This window comes from Xiphophorus hellerii, chromosome 5 (assembly GCF_003331165.1).
Source record: "Xiphophorus hellerii strain 12219 chromosome 5, Xiphophorus_hellerii-4.1, whole genome shotgun sequence".
NCBI lineage: Eukaryota > Metazoa > Chordata > Actinopteri > Cyprinodontiformes > Poeciliidae > Xiphophorus > Xiphophorus hellerii.
This window is the reverse complement of record NC_045676.1, coordinates 814,280-838,730: the sequence shown is the minus strand read 5'-3', so window position 1 is coordinate 838,730 and position 24,451 is coordinate 814,280. Positions and strand designations below refer to the sequence as shown.

The 24,451-nt window shown below is 44.7% G+C and overlaps 1 protein-coding gene across 6 annotated transcripts in view; it reads right to left on the bottom strand.

The window, feature by feature from the left end:
• Window positions 1–24,451, bottom strand: part of LOC116719947 (microtubule-associated tumor suppressor 1 homolog) — a 40,110-nt gene that overhangs the window by 3,816 nt on the left and 11,843 nt on the right. For 5 of the 6 annotated variants that reach the window (XM_032562809.1, XM_032562813.1, XM_032562810.1 and 2 more), the window contains 7 exons: window positions 21,994–22,197; window positions 19,889–20,044; window positions 19,356–19,499; window positions 10,323–10,417; window positions 9,928–10,248; window positions 3,050–3,116; window positions 341–464 (listed from right to left, as the gene is read on the bottom strand). In XM_032562809.1, coding sequence (XP_032418700.1) covers window positions 341–464; window positions 3,050–3,116; window positions 9,928–10,248; window positions 10,323–10,417; window positions 19,356–19,499; window positions 19,889–20,044; window positions 21,994–22,197 — 1,111 coding nt within the window. Of the gene's footprint in view, window positions 1–340; window positions 465–3,049; window positions 3,117–9,927; window positions 10,249–10,322; window positions 10,418–19,355; window positions 19,500–19,888; window positions 20,045–21,993; window positions 22,199–24,451 lie in introns of all 6 variants that reach the window. The other variant, XM_032562814.1, reaches the window with a different exon arrangement.

The window sequence follows — 24,451 nt, the reverse complement described above, 5'->3', positions numbered from 1 at the left end:
AGGTGCTGCAGCAGAGGCTCATCTAAAGGTTCCAGGACTGGAGTTTGACACCCCTGATCTAAACGGTTAGAAATCAGGTCACTGGAGTTTGATAAACATGGCCCCAAACAGCTGGGGCCCCAAACAGCTGGGGCCCCAAACAGCTGGGGCCCCAAACAGCTGGGGCCCCAAACAGTTAGGGCCCCAAACAGCTAGGGCCGGCCCTGACACTGCAGGTTCTCAGGTTCCTCCACATCTTCAGATGTTCCCCTCATAAATCTGCAGGTTTCTCATGTTGAATGAAGCTCAGTGTTTGAACTTTGACCCTGACGTTTCCAGGTGAGTCCGGCTCGATTCTCACCTGTTCTCCAGCTGAACCAGCTCCTCCTGGTGCTGCTCCTCCGCCCTCCTCAGCGCCTCCTCCAGGTTCGACCGCACCTCCTCCCTGTCCGCCTGCAGGTTCTGGCAGCGCTGCGCCGACGCCGCTGCACGGGAACAGGAACCGGGTTACCATGGCAACGGCAGGTTCGAAGGGAATCGGCAGTTTTTTTGGGAACAACACGGAGCTGCTGACATTCCAGGGAGATTTCTCCCTGCAACCGGGAACATCTGGAAGTAGCTCTGAGGTATGCAGGCACACGCAGGCCCGCCGGTTCTGATCCGTCTGCAGCAACACGACCAGAACCGCGACCCAGAGCCGTCTTGCCGGGGGCGACAGCTGCTGCCGGCTCTGAATGGAGCTCAGTGTGGACGCCTGTCACCGTGGCAACGGAGACACCAAGCAGCTGACCCAAACCGGAGGCTGGTTCTGATGAACGACCCGGTTCTGATGGAGCCAAATGTTCCTGAACTGGACCGGGTTTGGGTTCTAAGCAGCTGCAGGAACCAAACGCAGAGATGGTTCTACAGGAAGCTGCATACGGGTCGATTCTGATCAACCCGACAGTCAGCGTGTGTGTGTGTGTGTGTGTGTGTGTATCAGGTTTTTATATCCTTATGGGGACCTGCTTCTGTCTACAATGTGGGGTTTTGGGGACCATTTATCCTTGTGGGGACATTTTCTTGGTCCCCATGAAGGAAATTGTTGTTATTGGGTTGGTGGTTAGATATGTGATGGTTACGGGTTAGGCTGTAGAAATTAATGGAAGTCAATGTGAAGTGATGAAAACACGACTGTGTGTGTGTGTGTGTGTGCGGTGTGTGTGTGTGTGTGTGCTCCAGGTTCTACATTCCTTGGCCGTGTAGCGATCCGACTGGCTGGCAGCAGCAGAACCTTCTGGACTCACCTCTGGCTCTCTGATTGGTTCATTTTTTACTTGTTTTTTTCATTTTGTTACATGAATAAAAATAAGACAAATACAATATTTAATATTTTACGTTAAGACGCTCTTCATCTGTGGTTCTGTGCTGAGGTGGCTCGGTCAGAACCGGGTCAGAACCGGTGGACGACAGATGCACCAAACACATGAATGATGTAAACACCAAAACACAAAAATCCAAACAAACAAAAACTGATGCCAGCACAAAAAATAGAAACCAAAACAGCAGCTCTGAGTAAGAAACGCTACAAACTCGCTCCACTAAACGTTATTCCTCCAGACCACCAGGGGGAGACAAACACCACCATCTGGGACCGAAACCTCAGGAAAAACAAGACGCACAGAAGGAAGGTGCAGGAAGAAAGAAAATGTTTGCTGTGCTTCATGTCTTTTACAATATTATTGAACAGCAGCATAAACACATAATATCACCAACTTCAGACTCCCCCTAGTGGTCTGGAGGACTTCTGCTTTGTGGAGCGAGTTTTCACTGTTTCACACTTAATGCTGTTTTTGTTATTTGAAGCTTTTTTCCTTTTGTTTCCATTTCCTGTTTGCAGCGTTTTTTGTTGAGTTTGTTTTTTTGAGAGTTTTGGAGTTTTTTGTGTTTCGATGCAGAAATATTCACACCTTTGAACCGCCTCACATTGTTCTTGTACATGGTGGCGGCAGCATCATGCTACGGGCAAGAGACCACCTGAACATCCAGCCAGAGATATTATGGGATGTTCAGGTTCATGGGTTAGAATGGCCTAGTCAAAGTTTCATATATTTTCTTTCCAGTGTATAATTACGCTCTTTCAACAATTTTTGTTTACTTCTGGCTGTGTGTTTGTGTGAAAACATCAGTTAGTGTGACATGAAACACTAGTTACCTAAACCAGTATGCAGGAGGCAGAACCATCAGAACCAGTGGAACCAGAACGGTTCTAACTGGAGAAACCTGAAGGCTGCAGATGGACCGTCTGCGGGACGCTGCTGTCAGAGCAGTTAAATCTTAAAGAAACCAGGAGAACTCGTTCATAAACCCGGGAGGAAACCATCTGTTGCCATGGCGATGCTCTTATTCCTGACCCGGTCGGTTATTTCTGCTGCCTGGTTCTGTCTGACCCAGTTTCCCACACCGTCTCAGTCTTAAATGTTTTATTTCCTTTTTCGGTTTTCTTCTTAAATTAATAATTTGGGTTTTGTTATTCAGAATAATTAAATCATCAAATCTGGATTTATGCACCAAAGGAAAAATAATTAAACTTATTTTTGTTGGTTGTCTTTAAATATCAAATTTAAAGTGTTGATTCCAGTTTGCTTTAAAAACTTGATGTAAACTTCAAAATAATTTAATCTACCAAAGGAGAAAATAAAGAATAAACACTTTTCAATAAAAAGTGTCACTTTGTATTTAATATCATATTTGGCTGCTGCTTTTATTAAAAATAACTGACTACGGTAAATAAACTCTTATTAGTGGGATTATTTGCATTGTTATATTTTTCTAAATCCTTCTGATCAGGAAATCCATGTGGGCTCTATCAAAATAAAAGCATGTGCTGCGTTTAGCAGGTTTTCTGCCCTGATGCTGAAGATGTTCATGCGCTCATAAAGCTGCGGATGACTCCATGTTTGCAGGTCGCAGCCTGCATGCAGCAGCTGCAACAACACCACTCTCAGCGCTGCCAGCAGCCGTTGCCCTGCGGCGTTTCACATGCAAATAGGGGGTTAGACGGAGCACGCTGCAGTAGAGACGCTCTTACCCAGGTCCGCTCTGAGCTTTTCCAGCTCCGACGACAGATCCTTCTTCTTCTTCAAGGTTTCCTCTCGCTGCAGAGAAAACAGAGGAGAGCCGGTGAGAGGCCGGAGAAACGCTGAACGTCTGCAGCTCATCATCAGCCCACAAAGTGATTTCATTTTATTCTACTTACAGGAAAAATGTGTTTAAACATTATTTACCATTTTAGTCGCCTAAAGGCAGGCTGCACACTTTTATTTATTAGAAGACTTCTTGTGGCAAAATAACAAAATATATTAAAAAAAAACTGTTTGACAGAAAATATAATTTTAACTCCATGATTCACTAGGAAATATTATTTGGGAAATGTGAACACATGAAGAGATCAGATGGTTGATCATCTTCTTCATTTTAACTGTTCAGTGAAGTTGCAGTTTTTGTTGAAGTTTTTTTGGTTTTCCACCTAATTAATTATATTAAAACACAAACCAGATTTCTTAGATTGTTCTCAAAAATGTATTTAAAAAAATAGTTTAAAAACACTTAGCTTAACTTCTGTTTAGCTTGGTTCAGTTTAGCTAACGCCAAGTACAATCTAGTTTTCTCAGATCCTAATATTAATTTGTATTTTAAAACTTATAGGCTAGTTTAATGCTATTCTGGTCTAGTTAAAGTTACTGAGTTTAATCTGGCTTATTTTAACTTAGTTTAACATATCTTAGCTTAGATTAGCTTAGCCTCTTACATTATAGCCTCTTATTTTAGCTTATTCGACCCAGGTTAGCTTAGCCCATATTAGCTTATTAAATAGGATTACTTAAGCTTGGTTTAGCAAACCTGTGATTTATCTTGACTGACATTATTTGATCTTTTCTCCATTTATTTTCCTGTACTTTAGCTTATGCTAGGCTACCTTTGTTAATTAGCTTAGTCTAACTTAGTTAAGCCTAGATCACCTTATTTTAAAAAAGGAAAAAAGATCAGCCTATTTTAATCCTGCCTAACTCTTATTTTAGCTTCGGCTAGCTTAGCTATACTTAGCTTAACCTACATCAGTTGGGATTGAATTAAATAGGATTAGACAGGATTATGATTTATCTTGGCTGTAACATTATTTAATCTTTTCTTATTTATTTTTCTGTACTTTAGCTTAAGTTACATGACATTAGCCTTACTTACTTTAGCCTAGCTCGTTTAACCTTCCTTAACTCGTGTTTTTTTTAGCTTAAGCTAGCTTATCTTTTCTTAGTTTAGTCAACCGTAACATTACAGAGTTTATCTCAGCCCACATTCACTTGGCTATTTTAGTTTAGCTTTTATTAGTTCATCTAATCATTTAATCTTGAGGATGAAATAATCCATCCATCAGTTTGTTTTAAATTATCCGCTCCGGTCCTGAACTGGATCCAGTTTCAGTGAAAACGCAGCAGAATCCAAAAAGTCGTGATGAGACGTTGTTGAGTTTTCCAGATTAAAACCATCAGGAACCGGTGAATGTTTCCACAGCAGAGCGGTGCCGTGTCCGGATCTGTTTACACAACAGCTCCACGCTGCCGACCCGAACCGAACCGACAGAACTCATTTCAGCTGCAGGAGATTACTTCTCTGACCCGAAACATTCCTGCCACAAAGTTTGAGCTGCTGAAGGAAGAGGAAATCCATTTTTAATATTCTTTGTTTCTGTTTTCGTTGCATCATTTCTGACCGGGTTCTAGCAGAACCTCTGCTCCTGAAATGGATCAGCCATTAAACCCGGTTTCTCTGTTTACACTCGTAAACATGAAACGGCTCAGGAAACATCGGAACCACGTTTCATGCATGAAGAGCCGCTTCTCTCCAGAACCCGATAGAGATCTGGTTCTGGTCGGGCGGGAATCCAAACAAAGCGTCTCAGATCAACTCAGAGATAAGAGATGAAAGAGCAGCAGGTCCGTCCCACATCCTGATCCCGACCAGAACCCAGAGACTTTATGACAACAGCTGGAAATCTGAAATCAGGAGAACTGCCTCCGAGTTTCCCTTAAAAACTGCGACCAGAACCGGACCCACCTTCCGCTTCCTGCTGCGCCGGTTCTGGAGGCTCCGGCTGGACCGGACCGGGGCTTTGCTCTCCGTGGTTCCCATGTTTCAGCGAGCAGCAGCAGTGAAGCTGTGAAGCTGTGAAGCCGCGGCCGCTCCTCCCCTCCTACCTGTCCCTCCTCCTGCAGCCGGGATCCGCAGGAATGCCGGTTATTCCCGCTGCGCCTCGTCTGAAACCGGTGAGTCTGCATTGGAGGAATTCCTCTCTCACCGCCTCAAAGTTTATTTCACACTAATTTCTGTCAGGTGATGAGTGGGAGGGAAACTGGTAGCCATGATGGAGCCAACCTGATGATTCAATGAGTCATCTGTCTCTGAGAGAAGATCTTTGTTTTGGTTGGTCCAATGATCCAGTTCAGGATGGACGGTTCCACTGGAAAACCTGCAGCACTGCTGCTAACTCCCAAACTTTCTCACTATATTCAGAAACGTTCAGAGCCTCTGGTGACTCAAAAAGAAAAGTTGTGACAAATGAAGCAAATTAAATTCATACAGAAACAAAGATGGAAAACTAAAGGGCCAATTTAAACAGTGAGACCAAAATCATTTGTTTGATGGACAAGTCGGGTCGCGTTTCTTTAACCAGACAGAACTCCATGTTCTGATGATCTATTTATAGTTACAGTTTATAGTTATAGGTACAGGAGTTTACCTTAAGGAAAGAAAGAAAAGTTTACAAGTTAATTAGAGGGTAAGAAGCTGCAACCCGCCTCCATCAGTCCCTCATCCTGCGTTTAGCAGAGCTGGACGCCTCAAACAGGACAAGGATCCTGATTACTCTCATGGTTTTCTAAAACAAAAGCAGTAAAATGATTCAGGTTTAATTCAACCTCAGGCCTCTAACGATAACCGGTCGGGTCGGACCCGGTTCAGACGTTCCGTCTGCGGGCTCGGTCCGGGTCCGGCTGGATTTTTAGGATCGATCTAATAACGGATGAGACCAGGAGGAAGATGTTTGTTCCGAGTCGATCATAAAGTGGATTCATTTCATGTTTTATAATCATCAGCTGCTGGTGCCACAGGCTGGTTTTTGTTTCTGCTTCATGTGAGATTTGATTTGGATTCTCTGTTCAGCTTGTTGAATATTAAACTGCATGAAAACTAAATGCAACTGAATAGATTACGTCATAATTATCATTTAAAAATTGACGGGCAAAAATAGAAAATGTGAAAATGACAAGAGGAAAGTCTGGTGCGACTGAAAGTCCACATACTGTATAAAATCACAGGAAAGTCATAAAATCACAATAAAACAGAACTAAATGCTGATCACTGGCTCCTCATGCAGCGTTTGGTTCTAACGGGCCTGAACCCGGAAACGTTCAGCACATCATCAGCTCAGTCCTGGTTCTGCTGCTGACAGATTTCACTGAACCCAAGAGACGAGCTGAAGCAGATCAGACTGCCTTAATGCAGCAGAGAATCATTTTCCTGCAGGAGTCGCAGTGCCGGCCCAGCCAGGTTCTGCTGCGGTTCTGCAGGAAACCTGCAGCAGCAGATCAGGTAAAACTCCAGGCTTCAGAGAAAACACGCTGCTGCAGAATCAGGAAGGTTATCCGGACACACGAAGGAATTTTTATTAGCCTTCGGTTGCATAACAACGCCGACTCGTCTGAATGCGGGTCGGGTCGAGATAATGATCGACTTTCACTGCAACACGCGGCGCTGACGGCTCGTCCTGACATCCAGAGACAGAAACTATCAGAATGAATCCCCTGGGGAGGATCAGAGCTGACGGTGTGATTATTCACAGCCCAGCGGCTCGGATCAACAGAACCGGAGCAGGAACAGGTTCCAGCAGGAAACTGCTCCGAGGAACACTTTTAACCTTCATCTGGCTGTTTTTATTAGTCAGAGCAAGGCAAATATTTACTGATCAGCTTCTGCATCCAGGATGTGGAGATCCTGCTGCTCCCGGCCAATCAGCAGCCAAAATCAGCCTGCAGCAGCCAATCAGCAGCCAAAATAAGCCTGCAGTAGCCAATCAGCAGTAAGAATCAGCCTGCAGCAGCCAATCAGCAGCCAAAATAAGCCTGCAGTAGCCAATCAGCAGTAAGAATCAGCCTGCAGCAGCCAATCAGCAGCCAGAATCAGCCTGCAGCAGCCAATCAGCAGCCTGCAGCTGATTGGCTGGTTTTTTCAGACTCAAACCAGCCTGGAAGTCGGAGCTGATTGGGAGTTGATGCCCTGCAGAAGATGGTGAGGGGAGCTGAGGTCAGGATCCGATCGATTATAGATTATAACTATGAACCTGCTGTCAGGAGGCAACATCACAACTATTACTGGATTACACATTTTGAGTTCTCTACTTTGCTTCTGTTGGTCTTGAAGTCGTGGCTCATCAATGCTTTGTGCTGCACTTGCCTACCAACATGGCGGTTCAGCGGCGCCGATCACTTCCGCTTCAGATTTGTGGGAACTATGAATCCGTACATGTGAATTTTTTCATGATTTTGTTTAATCAACAGCCTGGTTGTTTAGGTGAGAGTTGTACTCTCCTGTAAGACTCATTCATTCGTTTGTTGTCAACTTGTCATTTTCTCAATAAAGTTTCTCTGAAAAACGAAGGAAATGGAACTGCGGCACAAACAGACTTCAGAATAAGAGCATGAAAATAATTGTTTAGCTACCAAAATTTCAAAACAGATGTTGAACTTTCTTAAACTGAAAGCTTACAAAGAAGCCAAGCAAATGAAGAATTTATCTGGAAAACTTAATTCAGGGGAAGCTAAGTGCGCTAATCGTTCTCAAAGTTCGCTAAAGCGCTAAGTGAAAAATTAGCCCGCAGCGTTAGCAAAATTAGTGAAAGTGTGTCACTACTGCTCTACCTTCAGTTGTTCAGAAAATGTTTTCATAATCAACCATCTGCCGTTTCAGAGGCTCTCAGAGAATATTTGTGTCTTTTTCAACATTTTAAAGCAGCAATCAGTGAACAGACGAGTTTGGGATCTAATGATGATCCACCAGGTAAATGTTGTCAACAACTAGGTGTTGAAAAACATGATGAAATCAGGAAAAGTTGATGTTTTTGGCAAATCATTTCTTGTCAAAAAGTCTAATTTTCCTTCTTAGCTACAGATGATTTCTGTCTGTTTAAATTATCTGTGGGATTTTTCATCAACTCAACCAAAGAAATCAGAGCAAACTGGGTTTTTACACAAGAACCAGACTGAAAAAGAAAACCTTGCCTGTTGAGCTCTGTTGGAAGCCAGTTTAAGGGAAGGTTTGTGACCCAGGAATGAAGGTTTGTGGGTTTGGATCGGTAAGTTTTTCACTCAGAGAGCATCTCAGGTTAATCTCAGCCTGGTTGTTGCCACTACGTCCATCATCGCGCTGCGTTTCAGCAGAAACCCGTTCCATCACCTACCGACGCTTTAATGACAGGCTGCTGCTGCTGCTGCTGCGGTTCAGACCGCCGGAGGGCAGGGAGGCGTGGAACAGATATCTGATGGTTTCCACTCAATTAGCTCAGGTTGGACCGACCTGTGACTAACGAGCCCAAACACATTCACCTGGAACAGAAAGGAGGCCGGAAGAGGCTCCTCTGTTTGGGAACATCTGAATGCAGTCAAATGTGACAGGTTAGGAATCTGCAGCGGCTCAGCAATCACCAAGCTGCAAAAACTCCAGATGACAAAGATCCTGTCAGCTCCCAGCTGGAAACCAGCTAAAAGACCCTTTCAGGTCAGAGGTCACGCTCTGCCTCCAGAGGAAGTGCGGTTTCTGTTCCTGAGTGACGGGGCAGGAGATGATGGATGGATCAGTGGTTCATCTTCAGCAGTGAGAAGGATCCTGCAGCCTGGAAGCAGAATCTGAATTGTGCGGTCGGTTTTATGTTCACCTGAAGGTCCTGAAGCGGCCCGGACCGGACTGAACCGGACTGAAGGATTCAATCTGGAGGGGATTGTTGTCGAGCTTCTTTACCTCTCAGGGAGTCAGCTGAGGTGGATCAGAATCTGCAAACTGATATTTACCTTCAGAGGTTATCCAGGCAGGAAACCAGGTGAGCTCTGAGGAGTCAGCACTGAACTCAGGTCAACATGATGCTTAGCTGGATGCTAAGGGGTTCCAACAAAAAACCTTCAGAAAATGAGTTTCCAGATTTCTCCTCATTTCATTAGTTTTCCAATCATGATAACTTGGCTTTGTTGGCAGGATTAGTGTGGTGTGTACCATCGCTCTATAGATCTATAACCCAGACTGTATGGGCTGCGTTTACAATGTTACCAGACTAGAACTACAAACCAAACTGGTAACCAAACTCACCCTGCTCAGAAGAAACCAGGCAAAATAGATTTGATTAATCTTCCCGTGGTGATAACTCGGCGATGTTGGCAGGATTCGTACAGGAAAATGTTTCCGTATACCAGTTTGACCAATCAACTTTGGTACAATGGAAAGGCTCCTTACCAACGGTAAAAACAACGTAACTATTGTCTGTGAGCTTGTTGGAAAGTCAGTTTGGTCCTGGAAGGTGGAGAAGCTAACATGCTAGTAAAACATATGCTGATTGTGAATCCATCTGGATCATCTCAAACGATTATTAGACCCAGGAAGCAGAAAACCACCTCGGCGGATTCTGACCGGTCCGTTCTTGGAGGAGTTGGAGTGGATTCATGACGGGTCGCCAAGTACGCCGGAGAACGCATAAAACTTCACATCAAACAATCCAAACAACCTCTAACCGTTAAAAACTCCTCAGTCAGAATGTCTTTGGACTTTCTTTGGACTTTGGCAGCTTTTCTTCCCAGTTTCAGCCCAGAACTTTGTTTCGGGTCATTTTCAGAGGAACATTAGTTAAAGGAATGGTGCAAACAGAAGTACCTCAGAGAACAGATGCTGGATGACAGCGGCCAGCGCCTCCACCTTGCGGTTCCCCTGGACCAGAAGCCTCCTCAGCTGGACGATGGCCTGGTTCTTCCTCTCCGCCTGCTCTTTGTTCTGGTTCTGCTTCGCCGGCGCCGCTCCAGGTCGGGATGCGTGCTGCGGCCGGAGCCCGTGTTTAGGGCTGGACCGTGACCCGGTTCTGGCTTTGAGCCCCGGACCGGTGGGTGCAGCGGACCCGGATGTGGCGCTGGAGCCATCAGGACATGGGACTGGGAGAGCTGGTGTTACTGGGCTGTTGGCGTTCAGAACATCTGGTACCTGAGGACAGAAAACTTCAGATTTAGACAAAATCCTTCGATCGGAACCAAAGGAGGCGGTGCTGCTGGACGTACCGGCTCAGCTGGGAGGTTCTGCTGGTTCCCAGTGGTGATCTGGGAGCCGCCGCTCGCGGGTCTCGTCGGCGCCTCCCTCGGCTTGTTTTTGTCCACTGCAAGAGAACGTCGAGGCGTTAGCGTCCGAGAAACGTTCAGCATGGCGTCCGCACAAACCCAAACACTCCTCCTCCAGACATGAGAGAGAAAACAACACGGCCGACCCGCCTGGTTCCGAGGAGACACGCCCCACACTGCTCAGGCTCACACAGATGCATGATGGGAGACCGAGGTAATTATGGACGACATTAAGCAGTCCATTACCAGAGCAGAAACATTTAGCGCTTCCTCTGAATGCATCCATTTACCGATCGACCGTCAGCTCCTCTGGGTTCTGGTTCTGACTCACCGGCCGGGTGGAAACTGCAGCCGTCTTCAGATATCTGAGCTTCAAACGACGTGAAACTGGACCGGACTGATTTATTCCTGCAGCAGGACCAAAAGCTAACAGGTCCAACAGCAGCTGATTGGATCAGAACCAAACAAACCAGTAGAACTAAAGCTAAGATGTTTTGTCACAGTTTGATATTTCAGAGAAAAACAACAGAATAGAGTAAAACAACTATTAACCAGACCCACCAGTTCTGAGCTTTTTGCACCAATCTGGTGTTTTATAACAAAAATAACAGATTAAACCAATAAATATATTTGTCTGTTTATTCAAGGATTTAGCAGAAAAAAGGATTTTTGAAATAAAAATGTTTATCTTGTCAACATATAGCTTTCAATTAAAATGAGATTAAATGGCCTGTCACAATAAGAGGTCTATTAATTGTCCCAGAAGTTATTCCCATAAATGATAATATTGTTGTTTTGAGACCATTTTCCAGTAATATGATGTTATCATAATAATGCAAGAACTTATCGATAAACTTTAAATGCAAATAAACGTTTGACACTGGAAGAGCGGTGAACGTTTCTCCATCTTTAGCATCAAGCTGCAGGTTTCCTCCTCTAAATCAGAAGCAGAGTGAGACCTCTCACTCCTCTGGGATCTGCGTTCCTGTGGCTAGTGACCGGAACAGAGCCGATGATCATTTCTGTTGCCTCAGGAGCAGAAACCCAAAGACTTTAAGTCAAAAGCTGAGAAGCGTCTCCTTTAGTTTCAGGCAAACACTGCCCCCTGCTGGCGGCCGCTGAGCAGGACAACATGACGCAAGCCTGCCGTTTCTCTACGGTTTGGTTATTTTAGGATCAATGTGAATCAATCCTAATTGATCATTTACTAATGGTTTCATCCCAGCATCTGAACCGGGTCAGAACCGGACCAGACGTTCAAGAGGAGAGCCGTCAGATTTAATAACACACCTTTGATTTAAAATCTGTGTGAAAATATGAAGTTTGAGTTTGTTGTGGCAGAAAGAAACCTTTTTATAATGAACAGAGAAACACATTGACATCCAGAAATCTCTGTAATATGAACCATAAACCATCACCAGTTAAGATCAGCAGGTTTTCATAACGAGCTGCAGCTTTTCTGCTGTTCCTGTTGTGATCGATGAGCAATGGTGGCTCTGGGCACGCTAACTGAAAAGCTAGCTGCGCTAACTATAAAGCATGAACCATAAACACTAGTTCTGCTAATAGTAAAGCAGATGATTGATTCAGTTTGTTGGTTCTGAATAAATTTGATGTTTTATTTCTAAACTGATGGAAAATCTGTGTGAAAATATAAAGTTTGAGTTTGTTGATGGGAAAAATGTTCCAGTCTTATTAAAATTATGATCCATTTTGATCAACAGATTTTACTGTAATCTTCACAAAAAGCTTCAGAAAACCTGGATAATGATCCAGTCCGGATCAAAGCATGAAACCTGGACAGGTGAGGTTTAAGGACTTCATGTAGGAAGGTGTGCTGAGGTGAGTTTGTACCTGGAGCCTCTCTGGCTGAAAGGCAGAGCTGCTGAGCCCAGACTGGAGGAGAAACCAGACAGTTAGCATGCAGGTCCAACACAACGAAGAGCGAGAAAAAACAGAGAGGAGGAGGAAGAGGAGGAAGGTCAGGAGGAAGAGGAGAAACATCAGATGAACCTTCAGCTTTAAACACTTTGCTTCTCCTTCATGAACCTTTAAACGACGGTTCGTCTGCAGCATTAAGGTTCCATTAGCTACTATTATTATCACTGTTACTGTTCTGGTTCTGTTGGACCCAGTACGATCAGAACCGTTCAGAACTTCCTGCAAATGGAGCGGCTGGATGATCCGACTGCAGGCGGAAACACAGCTCTTACTGCACCCCTGTTACCGTAGTAACAGGCGTGCTCTCCGTGACCCGTTTGCATCCGACCGGACTGAATGGTTACCTAGCAACAGCTTCCTTTCTGTCCTGGTTTTTACCTGCACGGCGACGACAGAAGGAGAGCCAGAAGTTTACATACGCCTGATAAAAAGACACGGCCAGTTTTTGTTCCTCCGGTCCGAAGCTGGATCAGAACCAAACGTCTCTGGTTTCAACTCACAATAAATTATTTCAGTTTCCCAAAAGGCTCAATAATGAGAGAATCTGTTTTTTCTTCCTGCAGTAAATCAGCACCACACAGCATGACGCTGCCACCTCCATACTTCAGTGAGGATGACAAGCATCCCTGATTCCCCTCCAGATGTGACGTCACAGCAGAACCGTCCAGTTCAGTCTCGTTTCCAAACTGCAACCTGGCTTTTTAAGTTTGTTTCAAAATGTTCTGAGAAAGTTTAAATTCAACTAAAAAATATTCAACTTCTTTCCTCAGTGACAGTTTCCACCGCGAAGAGGGTTTATCGGTGACCCGGCTGCTGAGAAAAAAAGATTGGATAGTCAAGTTTCTGACTCAAGAAAAATAAATTTCTTTAATATCCCAGTTTTCTGCAGTGAAAGTCTAATTTTCTAAAATCTGCTCCAATAACAGATTATTTCAGTTCATATATATTTATAAATTTGTTTCAACTTAAAAATCATAAGTTCACCAATTATAAGAGAAAACCTTGAGGTTAGAAAACCTGGTTGATTTGTAGGAAGGTTATTTTAACATTCAGGGATTAATGTCATTAAATCTTAAAAATAATTTAGATCAAACTGATTTTTACATTTCAGTGTAAAAATATAAAATAAAAATTATATAAATGTTGAACTAGCAGCTTCAGATTTGAAAACAAAAGAACATCTCCAGCGTAACGACCTGTTCTGGGCCGTGGATTATAATCCAGCAGCAGATTACGGGCCGCCTCAGCTGAACCGCTGCAGCTGGATGACTAACCTGACCTACATCCAGCGGGGAAACGGGTCTGTGGATCCCGACCCAGAAAACACGCAGCGGCAGCCAAACACGTGCCGCCGCGCTCAGCTGGACGAATCCTCCCAGAGAGGAGGCGCTCTGAACAGAACCGGGTCCATCTGGGCCAGAACCCAGCCGGAGCGGTCCAAACACGAGATGGAACACGGCTCTTAATCCAGATGAAATGTTCAAGATGGTGGAATTAACCACTAATCTGGATGAGAAACATGAAATCAGATCTGAAATATTTGGTTCTGACCAGAATAAACAACGATTTACCGTCCAGAACCAGAATTTCTTAAAGATCCAGTTTACAGTTAAAGGGCCGGTATCGAGTAAAATCAATGTTTTTATCTTTCCATCATTTTAATGTTTTTCCCTCATTGGAAATCCTTTAATCTCCATGGCAACCAGTCAGCTTCTAAACACCTGGTGGACTTAGCCCCGCCTCTGAGCCGAAGCTCCTCCCCCACTCCACTCCTTCAGACTAGCCAGCAGCAATTAGCAACACCTGCTGAGCTCATTACAGGAACTGCTGCTCAGAGCAACACTGGTAAAAATGTTAAAGGGTTAATGGAGGAGCCATGTTGGGACGACTTCCTGGAGGCGGAGCTTCAGAGAGAGCCGGAGCTTTTAAAGAAACAGAGACCCAATTTCAAGCCATTAAATCAGGAAGTCAAATATCTTTTAGGTCATATTTGACACATATTGCATTTTAATAAAAACTGACGGTAACATAGTTACATGATTGTGCTATAAAATGGCCGCCATGTGCCTGGAAAACTCATGATACCGGCCCTTTAAATCTTCTGTTTAGCATCAATATTTGACTGATTCAACCAGTGAGGTTAAAGGTCCAACCTGTCAGAAACGCTGGCACCTAGTGGCTAAAACGCAGAACTACAAGCAACCAACTTTCTACCAGGTGACACCACAAGCTGACCTCTGACCTCAGCTCGCGGTAGGACGCTTCGGTAATGGTCTACCAGCGTAATGCAACCACTGCTGCCCTCTGGTGGCGACTCTACATGTAGTTTATTAAATAAAGAGCAAATCACGCAGGTTATTGGATCTTTTTCCAAACTGGTTCAGTTTAAACTGGGTTAGCTAAAAGGCAGACGCAGCATGTACTGCTTTACTTTGGGGTCAAAGGGCACCAGACACAACACAGTCAATAATCTGTGCTTTAGAATATAAAGAAATGTCTGAACTGAGGCCATTTTCACATTAAGATTCATCTACACCTTAAAATGGTTTAAAAAACTATGGAGAGAAATTTGTTCCAATATTATTGCAAGAAAAGAACACATCTTAAAAATGTAAAGAAAAAAATGCATTTTAAAAATAAAATTTTGTAAATTATTCTCAAATGTATTGAGTTGGGTTTTTTTTCCTCCAGGTCCAGAGCTGGGATTAAACATGGCCGCCCAGAGATTAGCCAATCAGATGAAAACTGTTTGGCTCCTCAGATTTCTCTGAACAGAAACAGAAACTCTGTTTTCTCCAGAGCGGTTACTGAGGAAGAGGAGGAGGAGTGGAGCCGAAGGACGGAGCGCGTCCTGTTCATATGCGGGTCACACGGCGCCACTGAATCAGCCGGCGGCCATCTTTATTCGCTGCTGAGCCACTCGTGCAGAAAGCGTCCACGCTCGTCTGTGTGAACACAACTGACAGGCAGAGCTAAAGGGACGAGCCACACAATACTGCAGGCAACAATGGCTGCCGAGGAGGAGGAGGAGGAGGAAGGGCTGGAGGTTTGGGGTTAGACCGACATCACAAACAGCGAGAGGAAGAGGATGGCTGGTTCATGATGAAGATGAGAGGAAGGAAACTCAAACAGATTTAAGAACAACGACCTGATCAACCAAAACGACGTGGATCGAGTCGCCGGGTGTGGCGCCTTAAGCTCTGCCCACAGGATGGGGAGGCGGTCGCTATGGGAACGAAAGGCAGAGGGAGACTGGGACAGACTGGGACAAACTGGGGCAAAATTAAACAGACTGGGACAAACTGGGGTGAATTGGGTCAAACTGGGAAGTGCTGTAATCTATGAAAGTGACAGAGAAGAGGACGACGAGAAAAGGATGAGACACAGGACAGTGGTTGGACGATTGGACAATGGTTGGATGGTTGTTGGATGATGGTTGGATGGTGGTTGGATGATGGTTGGATGATGGTTGGATGGTGGTTGGATGGTGGTTGGATGGTGGGCCGGCCGGGTCCAGACCTGCGTGGAACACCACGGTGTTCTTCCTGCATCCTGACAGAAGCTGCAGGTTTCGGAAAAGTCCTTTAGCCGTTAGCTTCACATGGAAGTTGGACAGCGAGAGTCTGGGAGACCAGAGCATCGTCTCGCCTCCGGGTCGCCTCCGGGTCGTCTCGGGGTCGTCTGCGGGTCGTCTCAGGGTCGTCCTCGAACTGGGAGGATTCAGGTCCTCTGGATAAATCACCACCAAGGTTCTTTCTTCCCTCAGATGAAGAAACGTTCAACCAAGATACCGACCGACTGGGTCTTCGTCCGTCTGTGTCTTCGTCCGTCCGTGTCTCTCTGCTTTCGCCACGTGGGTCCAACCGAAGCCGAGTTTCTCAGATTCAGAGATTCATGCAGGAATCAGAGCCTGTTAATCCTCCAGCTGCTCTTCGTCGCATCGAAGTCACAGAAAAACAGGAAAAACACAAACGTACGAGGAAGAGAAGGAGGAGGAGGAGCTTGTTTCTGTCATGCGACTCAGAGAGGAGGGACAAAATGGCGGCAAAAATAGTTGGCTTTTTCTCCTCCGTTGCTCAGGTGGAAAAACAAGAAGAAGAAAAGAGGGAGAGAAACGGAGATGGAGGAAGAGGAAATCCTCTCTGTGTTCCCTCAGAGTTTGTTTCCCGATTCACACAAAGACGAGCGCGTCCACCACCCGTCTGCTGCTGCAGCTCTGCTGGGCAAACACAGAGAGGAAGAGGAGGAAGAGGACAGGGAGGAGGAGGAGAGAGAGGAAGAGGAGGAGAAAAGGAGGTCGAGGAGAGAGAGGATGGAATAATCTCCCTCCACTTTCCCTCCATTTAAAGAGCCTTAGATAAATCAAACTGGCGATGAAAGTAGCTCAGAGGAGACTGAACATACACACACACACACACGTACACACACACACACACACACGTACGTACGTACACACACACACACACACACACACGTACGTACATACACACACACACACGCCTCTGCCAGCAGCAGGTTGAGTAGAAAAGACCCAAACCAGGCGACGGTTCAGTAAAACTCTTCCAGGGACAGAGTGGACATGAGGACAGACGGACGTCCTCATTTATTACTCAGTAACTAGTAATCTAACACATGACAATTCCTGCTCCAGTAATCAGATTACAGTTACCGATTCAAGTTACTCCGTTACTGTTATTTTCCTCAGTAAACGGATCTATTGTTGTTTTCTTCCTGCGACTCAGAGAAAAACGTCTCAGATGAAAAACCAGCAGACAAAACGATGGAGAGAGAAAAACATTAAATATTTAGTTTATATCATCACTAACAACGACGACATCAAGGTGACAAAGTGCTGCTGTTACTGCCTGAAAAATACTGGAGACAGAAAAACCAGAGCACGAAAACCCCCAGTGGAGAATGGAGGAACTACAGCACAAAATATAAAATAAAATATTATTTCTATATTTTGTGATAATTTATACATTTAAACACCATTAATTGTACTTTATTGTGACAAAGAGAAAGCAGAAATCCTGTCATGATAAGAAATTTATCACGGCAAATGATAAATGATACGAGGAGCCACTAGCAATCGATCCCAGAACAGGCTTACTAGCCGATTACTGATGCATAGATCCCAGTCCCTTGAATAAAATACACAAACATCAATACAGCATGAAAAAAATTACTTTCAAAAAATATCTTATTGTATTTACATTGTTTTCAGGTTTAAAATTAATGTTTAAAATTAAAATATTAAAATTTTAAACATTTTTACTGTCAACTCGTACAGAATGAAATCAGCTCGTAACAGCTGCGTATCAGGAGCTGCTTGGCACCAGATGGATAATAATAAGAGTCGTCCAACCTATAAAACCATACAGCTTCCAAAATACTGCAGCAATATTTGAATAAAACTGTTGGAGTCGCAACACGGCTCAGTTAACATGACAGAACTAGACCTACCAGGTGGTGGCAGCAGAGAGCTGTCACTAAAATTCAGGAGCTAGCCGTTAGCGAAACGCCGTTAGCGAGACGCCGTTAGCGAAACGCCGTTAGCGAGACGCCGTTAGCGAGACGCAGCGAACATATTGAACAAGCTGTGATCACACACACCTTCCAGCAGGAAAACCGGCTTCAACAAGCAGCCAGAGATATTATGGGATGGATTAGATCAGAGCAGATTCATGGGTTACAATGGCCTAGTCAAAGTCCAGACCTGAATCCACCTGATGTTAACAGATATTCTCCATCCAACCTGACTCAGGAATCTGATCCAGCAGGTCTCAGATGCAAACCAGCGCCACCAGCTGGCAGCATGGCGCAGCTTCACCTTCGAGGTTTATAAACTTTTAATTGCTGCATGTTTTTAGATTCCTTCACGTTAAAGTTCAGTAGAAGAAAAAACCTGATGACACTTTAAACTGCAGATGAGTGGATGGTAAACTGAGCTGCGTTCGCCTCAAAGAATCCATAAAGTTTGACTTCAATCCAGACAAAAACAGAAAACCACAGAGAGCCTTTAAAGTCCTCAGCCAATCAGAGCCACGCATGCTGCTGCATGTTTAAGGCGAGGCGGAGGAGCTGCGACGACGGTGACGGCGAGTCCATGAGGAGGCCGGCGGTTCACTGCAGACTGACTGCAAACGGCCCAAAAATACCCAATAAACAAGTTTAAACACCAATAAATTCAAAATGCAGGAACAAAAACGACGAAACGAGACATTTTCAGATCAGAGCTTAAAACCAGCAGATTAAAAGGAGGATTTCTCATATTCAGGATCGTCTGATATAAATATTAAATGTTTATTAAATGTCCTTATAGCTCCACTGTCAGCCCAGTTTAATTAGTTTACTGGTTCCGACCCGTTTATGTGGTTCAGCTCAAATTCAAAGGAACGGCGGCGATTTGCTGCTCACAAATAATTCCAGAGAAACATTCAGTCATAATAATCCAGATTATTAAAACAGCCCTAATCTAGAGACTTTTAGAAATTATGACAATGTTTTCCATTTCCTCTCAGATAATAAACTTAAACATTAAGTTTAGCTTTAATTTGAAAAGCTAAATAATTACCTCCATACTAAATACTTAATATTTAGCTCAAAGCTCAATTTTAAGCTGCCTAACTTAATATTTAGCTTGCTAACTAGATATTTAGTTTGTAGCAAAGTATTTAGCTTAGTGCTAAATACTTAGCTTGTTAGCTTAATATTCAGCCTGAGGTAAATATTAAGTCAGGAAGCTAAATCAAGGTAAATATTGAATTTGCTAGCTTACTATTTAGCTTTGAACTAAATAGAAAGCTAGCAAACTAAATATTTAGCTTGCTAACTAGACATTTAGTTTGAAGTTAATTTTTAGTTTGCTAACCTAATATTTAGCACCAAACTAAATCTCTATTTAGAAAGCTAAATATTAACAACACCACCAGTCCTGATGAAGGTTCTCCTGTTGCTGCATTACGGACCGTTTCCATGACAACGACCCGTTTCTGTCAGCAAGCAGGAAGCCCCGCCCCCCAGGTGGCTTACCTGTGCTGTTCAGGCGACTGAGCCGGGTCGAGCCGTTCCTCTGCAGCGGGGGCTTCGCCGACCCAGACGGCGCCGCCTTCGCCGCCGGCTGGCTGCCAGGAGTTCTGATGGAGTTCTGGTTGGTGCCAGTAAGGCTCTTCAAACCTGCAGGTCCAACAGAGGAGACGTGAAACACCATCGAATCTGACTGGAGTCAGAACCAGGTCAGTCAGAACCGGACCCGTAAGCTGCACTCGTCTCTGCAGAACCAGCCAGTTCTGCTCCAACAGCCCCACCTGTTCTGGATCACATGGTTCTGACACAAACATCTGCCCGGCAACCAACCCAGAAGATAATCCCCCAGGGGTCAAAGGTCACATCTGGAGGGAGGATCATCACCGCTGCAGCCTTCACAGCATCCGTCCTGATTTCAACTCTGAAACCAGAACCAGAACCAGAACCAGAGCGATCCTGGTGGCATCGTTCTGCTGGTGGTACCGGACCTGGAGGTTCTGGTGGTTCTGCCTACCTGTCCCGGTTTAAAGCCTCCTCACCTGTCGTCGCCCTGGCCTGCAGAGATAGCGCTCTGCCCTTCAAGGCGGCCGCTGGAGGCTTGGGGGCGAAGCAGGACGAGCCATCACTGGGAGCACTGGGAGCACTGGTGCTGCTGCTGCCTCTGCTGGGCGGCTCATCGGGTTTCGACCCGGCAGCTGAAGGAGAAAAAATGCTTCAGGTTCAACCAGCATCACATTCCTTCATTTTCCCTCAGTTCTTATTTCATTCTGGAAAAACCTTCACTGGTCTTAAAGGGCCAGTAGTCTCTGTTCTCCAGACACCTGGCGGCCATTTTACACCATAATCAAGTAACTATGTTACCTTCACATAGTTACATCAAATATGACCTAAAAGAAATTTAGGTCGTCCTGCTTTAATGCCTTGAAATTGGGCCTCTGTCTCTTTAAGAAACTCCAGCTTTTTCTGAAGCTCCACCTCCAGGAAGTCATCCAACATGGCTCCTCTATTAACCCTTTAACGTTTTTACCAGCGTTGCTCTGAGCAGCAGCTCCTGTCATGAACTCTGCTGTTTGCTAATTGCTGCTGGCTAGTCTGAAGGAGCTGAGTGGGGGAGGAGCTTCGGCTCAGAGGCGGGGCTAGGTCCACCCAGGCGTTCTGCAGCTGAATGGTTTGCTGCAGGTTTGTTTCTGATGAAGGAAAAATGTGAAACCATGACGGAAAGAAAGTAGATTTTAAATGATACTTTAAAGGGACATTTCATGAAGTTTATTTAATCTTTTCACTAAAATCAGCTCCATTAAAATGTTCGTTACAACAGAACCCGTCAGAATCAGAACCTTCAGTCTGCTTGGAAAACACAAAGCATCAACCAGTTCAGAACCACAAGTCCAGCCTAAAACGGACCAAAGAGTAACAAAAGTTCAATTTTTTCAACTTTTTATTTTATTAATAAAAGGCAGATATTATGGCTTTTCTTTAATAAAAACATTTGTTTATTTTTTTCCATTCCGTTGTCCGAATTTAAAATTACAATTTATTTTTCTTTAATTGAATTTCTACATTTTTTTGTTTTACTTCTTGAATCTCGACCTGGGAGAAGGTAGATGTTACGTTCCTGTTTCCAACCACAGAACCAGAACCAGAACCAGAACTCAAGCCAGAACCAGAACCCGACAACACGGCTGGTCTGATCGGAGAGCATGAATCACGCCGCTCCATCTGTGTGGAGGTGCTTCAACACCTACGCTGCTCTCAGGGTCAGAATCACCATGGCAACCAGCTGGCTCGAACGCAGTCTGGTTTCCATGACAACCCAATCACACCATCAGGAATGTGTCGGTGTGTGAAAAAAGAAAGTCAAAAAGATGCTTACAAGATCAACTCCATTCCTGGAGGAAGAAAAGGCAAAATATACGAATAAAAACCTTCACCGGCCTTGACCTTTATCTGACCTTCACCTGACCTCTACCTGACCTTTACCTGACCTTTACGGGACCATGTGAAAAAAGTAAAGGAAAGTTAAACTAAACGTAGTTAAATAAAGTTAAAGTTGAAGCTAAAGTTAAGCAAGACTAAGGCTAAGCTAACCTGAAGCAAATACGGCTAAGCTAAGTGCTAAAACATTTAAATACCTTAACTTGTGCTTGTACATCTAATCTAGTCCTGAACAGAGTAAATTAGGAAAAGCACAACTGAGATTACTGTCAGAGTGAGCGAAGCGTCATCCTTCACCTGAGCGCCTGATACTTACCTGAGTTTTCAGGTAATCTTTGGGAATCGCCCCGTTGGAGCTAAAACCGCCTCTGCATCGGGATTTTTCACAGATATGGAAACTAAATGTGTCTTCCTTTCTGGACCCAAAGTTATACTTTCTCTGTAACTTTCCTGAACTAAAGAGGAACAGGAAGTAGTTTTTAGAGTGCAGCAGCGCTCAGACACCAGCAGAGCTCTGGATGTCTACCACATGTGACCTCTGACCCCAACTTGCTCACATTCCCGGTCTCTGCAGGGTTGAGGCAGATGAAAGTTTTATTTCACTCCAGCAACCCGACTGTTTCACGTCTGTCCTGATTAAATGGCGTCAGAGACGCAGGAAGTCCAGAGGAAGACAGGAAGTGTGTGTGGAAGCCCCACCCCCTCTCACCTTTGCTGCTGGCGGCGTTGTTCTCGCTGCTCCCCAGAGACGAGTAGCTCATCCCAGCCGGCACGCCTTTCACAGGAAGCCTGGAGGCGGCGGGAGCAGGTGGTCGCCATGCCGACCCGGGAGCCGACTGCTGATTGGATGATGGTTTGGGTATGGAGGCGGTGGGACTGTGAGCGACTCCTGATGCTCGAGGTTTGGGAATACCTGGGAAGCAAATAAAACGACCCATCTTAAAGAAAAGAACGAGACAAACAGAGAAACAAATCCGACTTTCTCCGAGAATGAAGCTGCAGACATTGTGAAAATGTTTCATCTGCTGCTTGGTTTACTGTAAATCACTGTCAACAATTAACATCAACTGTATCTAGCAAGCTAAACATTTAGCATAGCAAGCTAAATGTTTAGCTTGCTAACTAAATATTTAATTTATAGTGAAATTTTTGGTTTTTATTGCAGTGGAAGATCTGAGATCTGATTCCCCCAAATTCCTCAAATTCCTTGTGTAGACACGGAAATATGCAAAATTCTTCCAACGTTTCTCTGAGGAATTTCATTTTTATTCAGTTCCATTATTTTCTCACACGTTTGTTGTCAAAGCAGAGATTCCCGGAAGACCACATGGATCAGGACAGTGAATAAAAACCTGGAAGTTTTGTCTTCTAGGAGTTCCTTTGTCCCCTCTGAGCTTTTGTTTTGTGGCTCTGACTAGTTTGTGGGTCCAAACTGTGGTTTGATGCTGAACTTTATTGTTCCGCAGGAAAAAACATTTGTTGGGCCGCTTACGGACTCAGAAAGGAGGCGTTTAAACTTTTCACAGAGTTAAATATAAGTTTAAATTACAGCTGAGAAACCAGCAGACAGGACTGGTCTTTCTGCAGCCGGATGGTTTACAGTGAAAGAACTGTGCAGCACTGCGTCACTCGTCATTTCTGCAGACTGATTCACACATTCTTTCCAAAGACCGAGGCGGAGAGAATCCCTGAGAGAAACAAAGGCCTCCAGCTCCTCACACCCAGACCAGAAGCTGCGGACCTCAGACCTCCACGGACTCTGGAGGAAAAACGCTTGGAGCAAAAACCTTCCGGGTTTCAGAACGGTAAAACCAGGAACACTTTGTCCTGCAACTTCCTGTCACAGCACAGAGAATTACCTCAGAGAAAATTCACAGGAACAAAACAAAGAACTACAAACATAACAAGAGGATGAATGAGATACCAAACAACATTTCACAAAAACCAAACAAATCCAAGAAAAAACATCCATCCATCCATCGCCTTCAGGTCCAAGAAATAGCAGGTTCAGGAATCATTAACCAGTTTCTCAATGAGTTTTCTATTGGAGAGACCAAAGTTTTTCCTGGATCCTCCCAGGATGGAGCCGAAAAACATTCAAACAGCTGCAGCTCTGAACCGGATGCTGAGTTCCTGCACTCATCTCTAGGCTGCATCGTCCGCACCAGTTCAACCCATCTCCGGTCCGACTGCGGTCCGACTGCGGCCCGACTCCGGCCCGCCTCGCTCGGTGAGGTGTGAATGCTAAGCTAACTCTGGTCCTCCAAACCCAAACCGAACCCAAACCTCGGTCTGGGTTCGGCTGAAGTGAACGCCAAGCGGACCGGAGACCGCTCCGGCAGGAGGAGGAGGACTACAGAGCAGGGCATTCTGGGTAAAAACAACCATGCTAGGCTAGCATTAGCAATGGCTCGTGGTCTTTAGCCAAAGACTACAGAGAAATCCTCCACCCGGTAAAATCTGATTTGATCCATTTGCTTATTATTAATATTTCATGTTTTAGCTGAGCAGTTTATGTCCATGTTGATGGTTTTAATGGCTTCATGTTTCCGCTATAAAGTGAAGCTATGTGTGAATATATTTTCATACTTCGGAGTGAAGCTGTTTGTGATTATTCTCTGTACAAAGATCCTTGATAATCAGTTAGTTTAACTAAATTAATTCTAACTTCACTGAAAACAATAAATTAATGATTATTAGTCAAATATTGCTGCCAGTTCTTGCTGTAAAACACAACAGAACCCAGAAGAACCTTCACCTGGACTTTGTGTGAACACAGAGGTTAACTGCTGCTCGCTCCTTTCAGCCGGATCAGAACCACCCAGAGCAGGAAACATCTGGCTCCGTTTGGGTTCGGAGCAGCTGGGTTGGGTTACCTCAGGAATCACAGTTGGGTAAGAGCTGAATCACAACACATCCAGCACAAAACACTGCAGCTTCATTGCCGTCCCGCCAGAACCAGAACCAGAACCGCTACCCACATAGTCTCCAAATCAACTCCACCTGATGAAATCACAAAGACTCGGGACTCGCCTCCGAGTTTTTACTGTTTACAAGTCCAGGTAAACGTCCAGCAGAACAGACCCAGAATCCCCCAGTCCGACATCATGCAGCGAAACAAGAAGAAACAAATTAATTTCACTCAATTAACAGAAAATAAGAGGAGG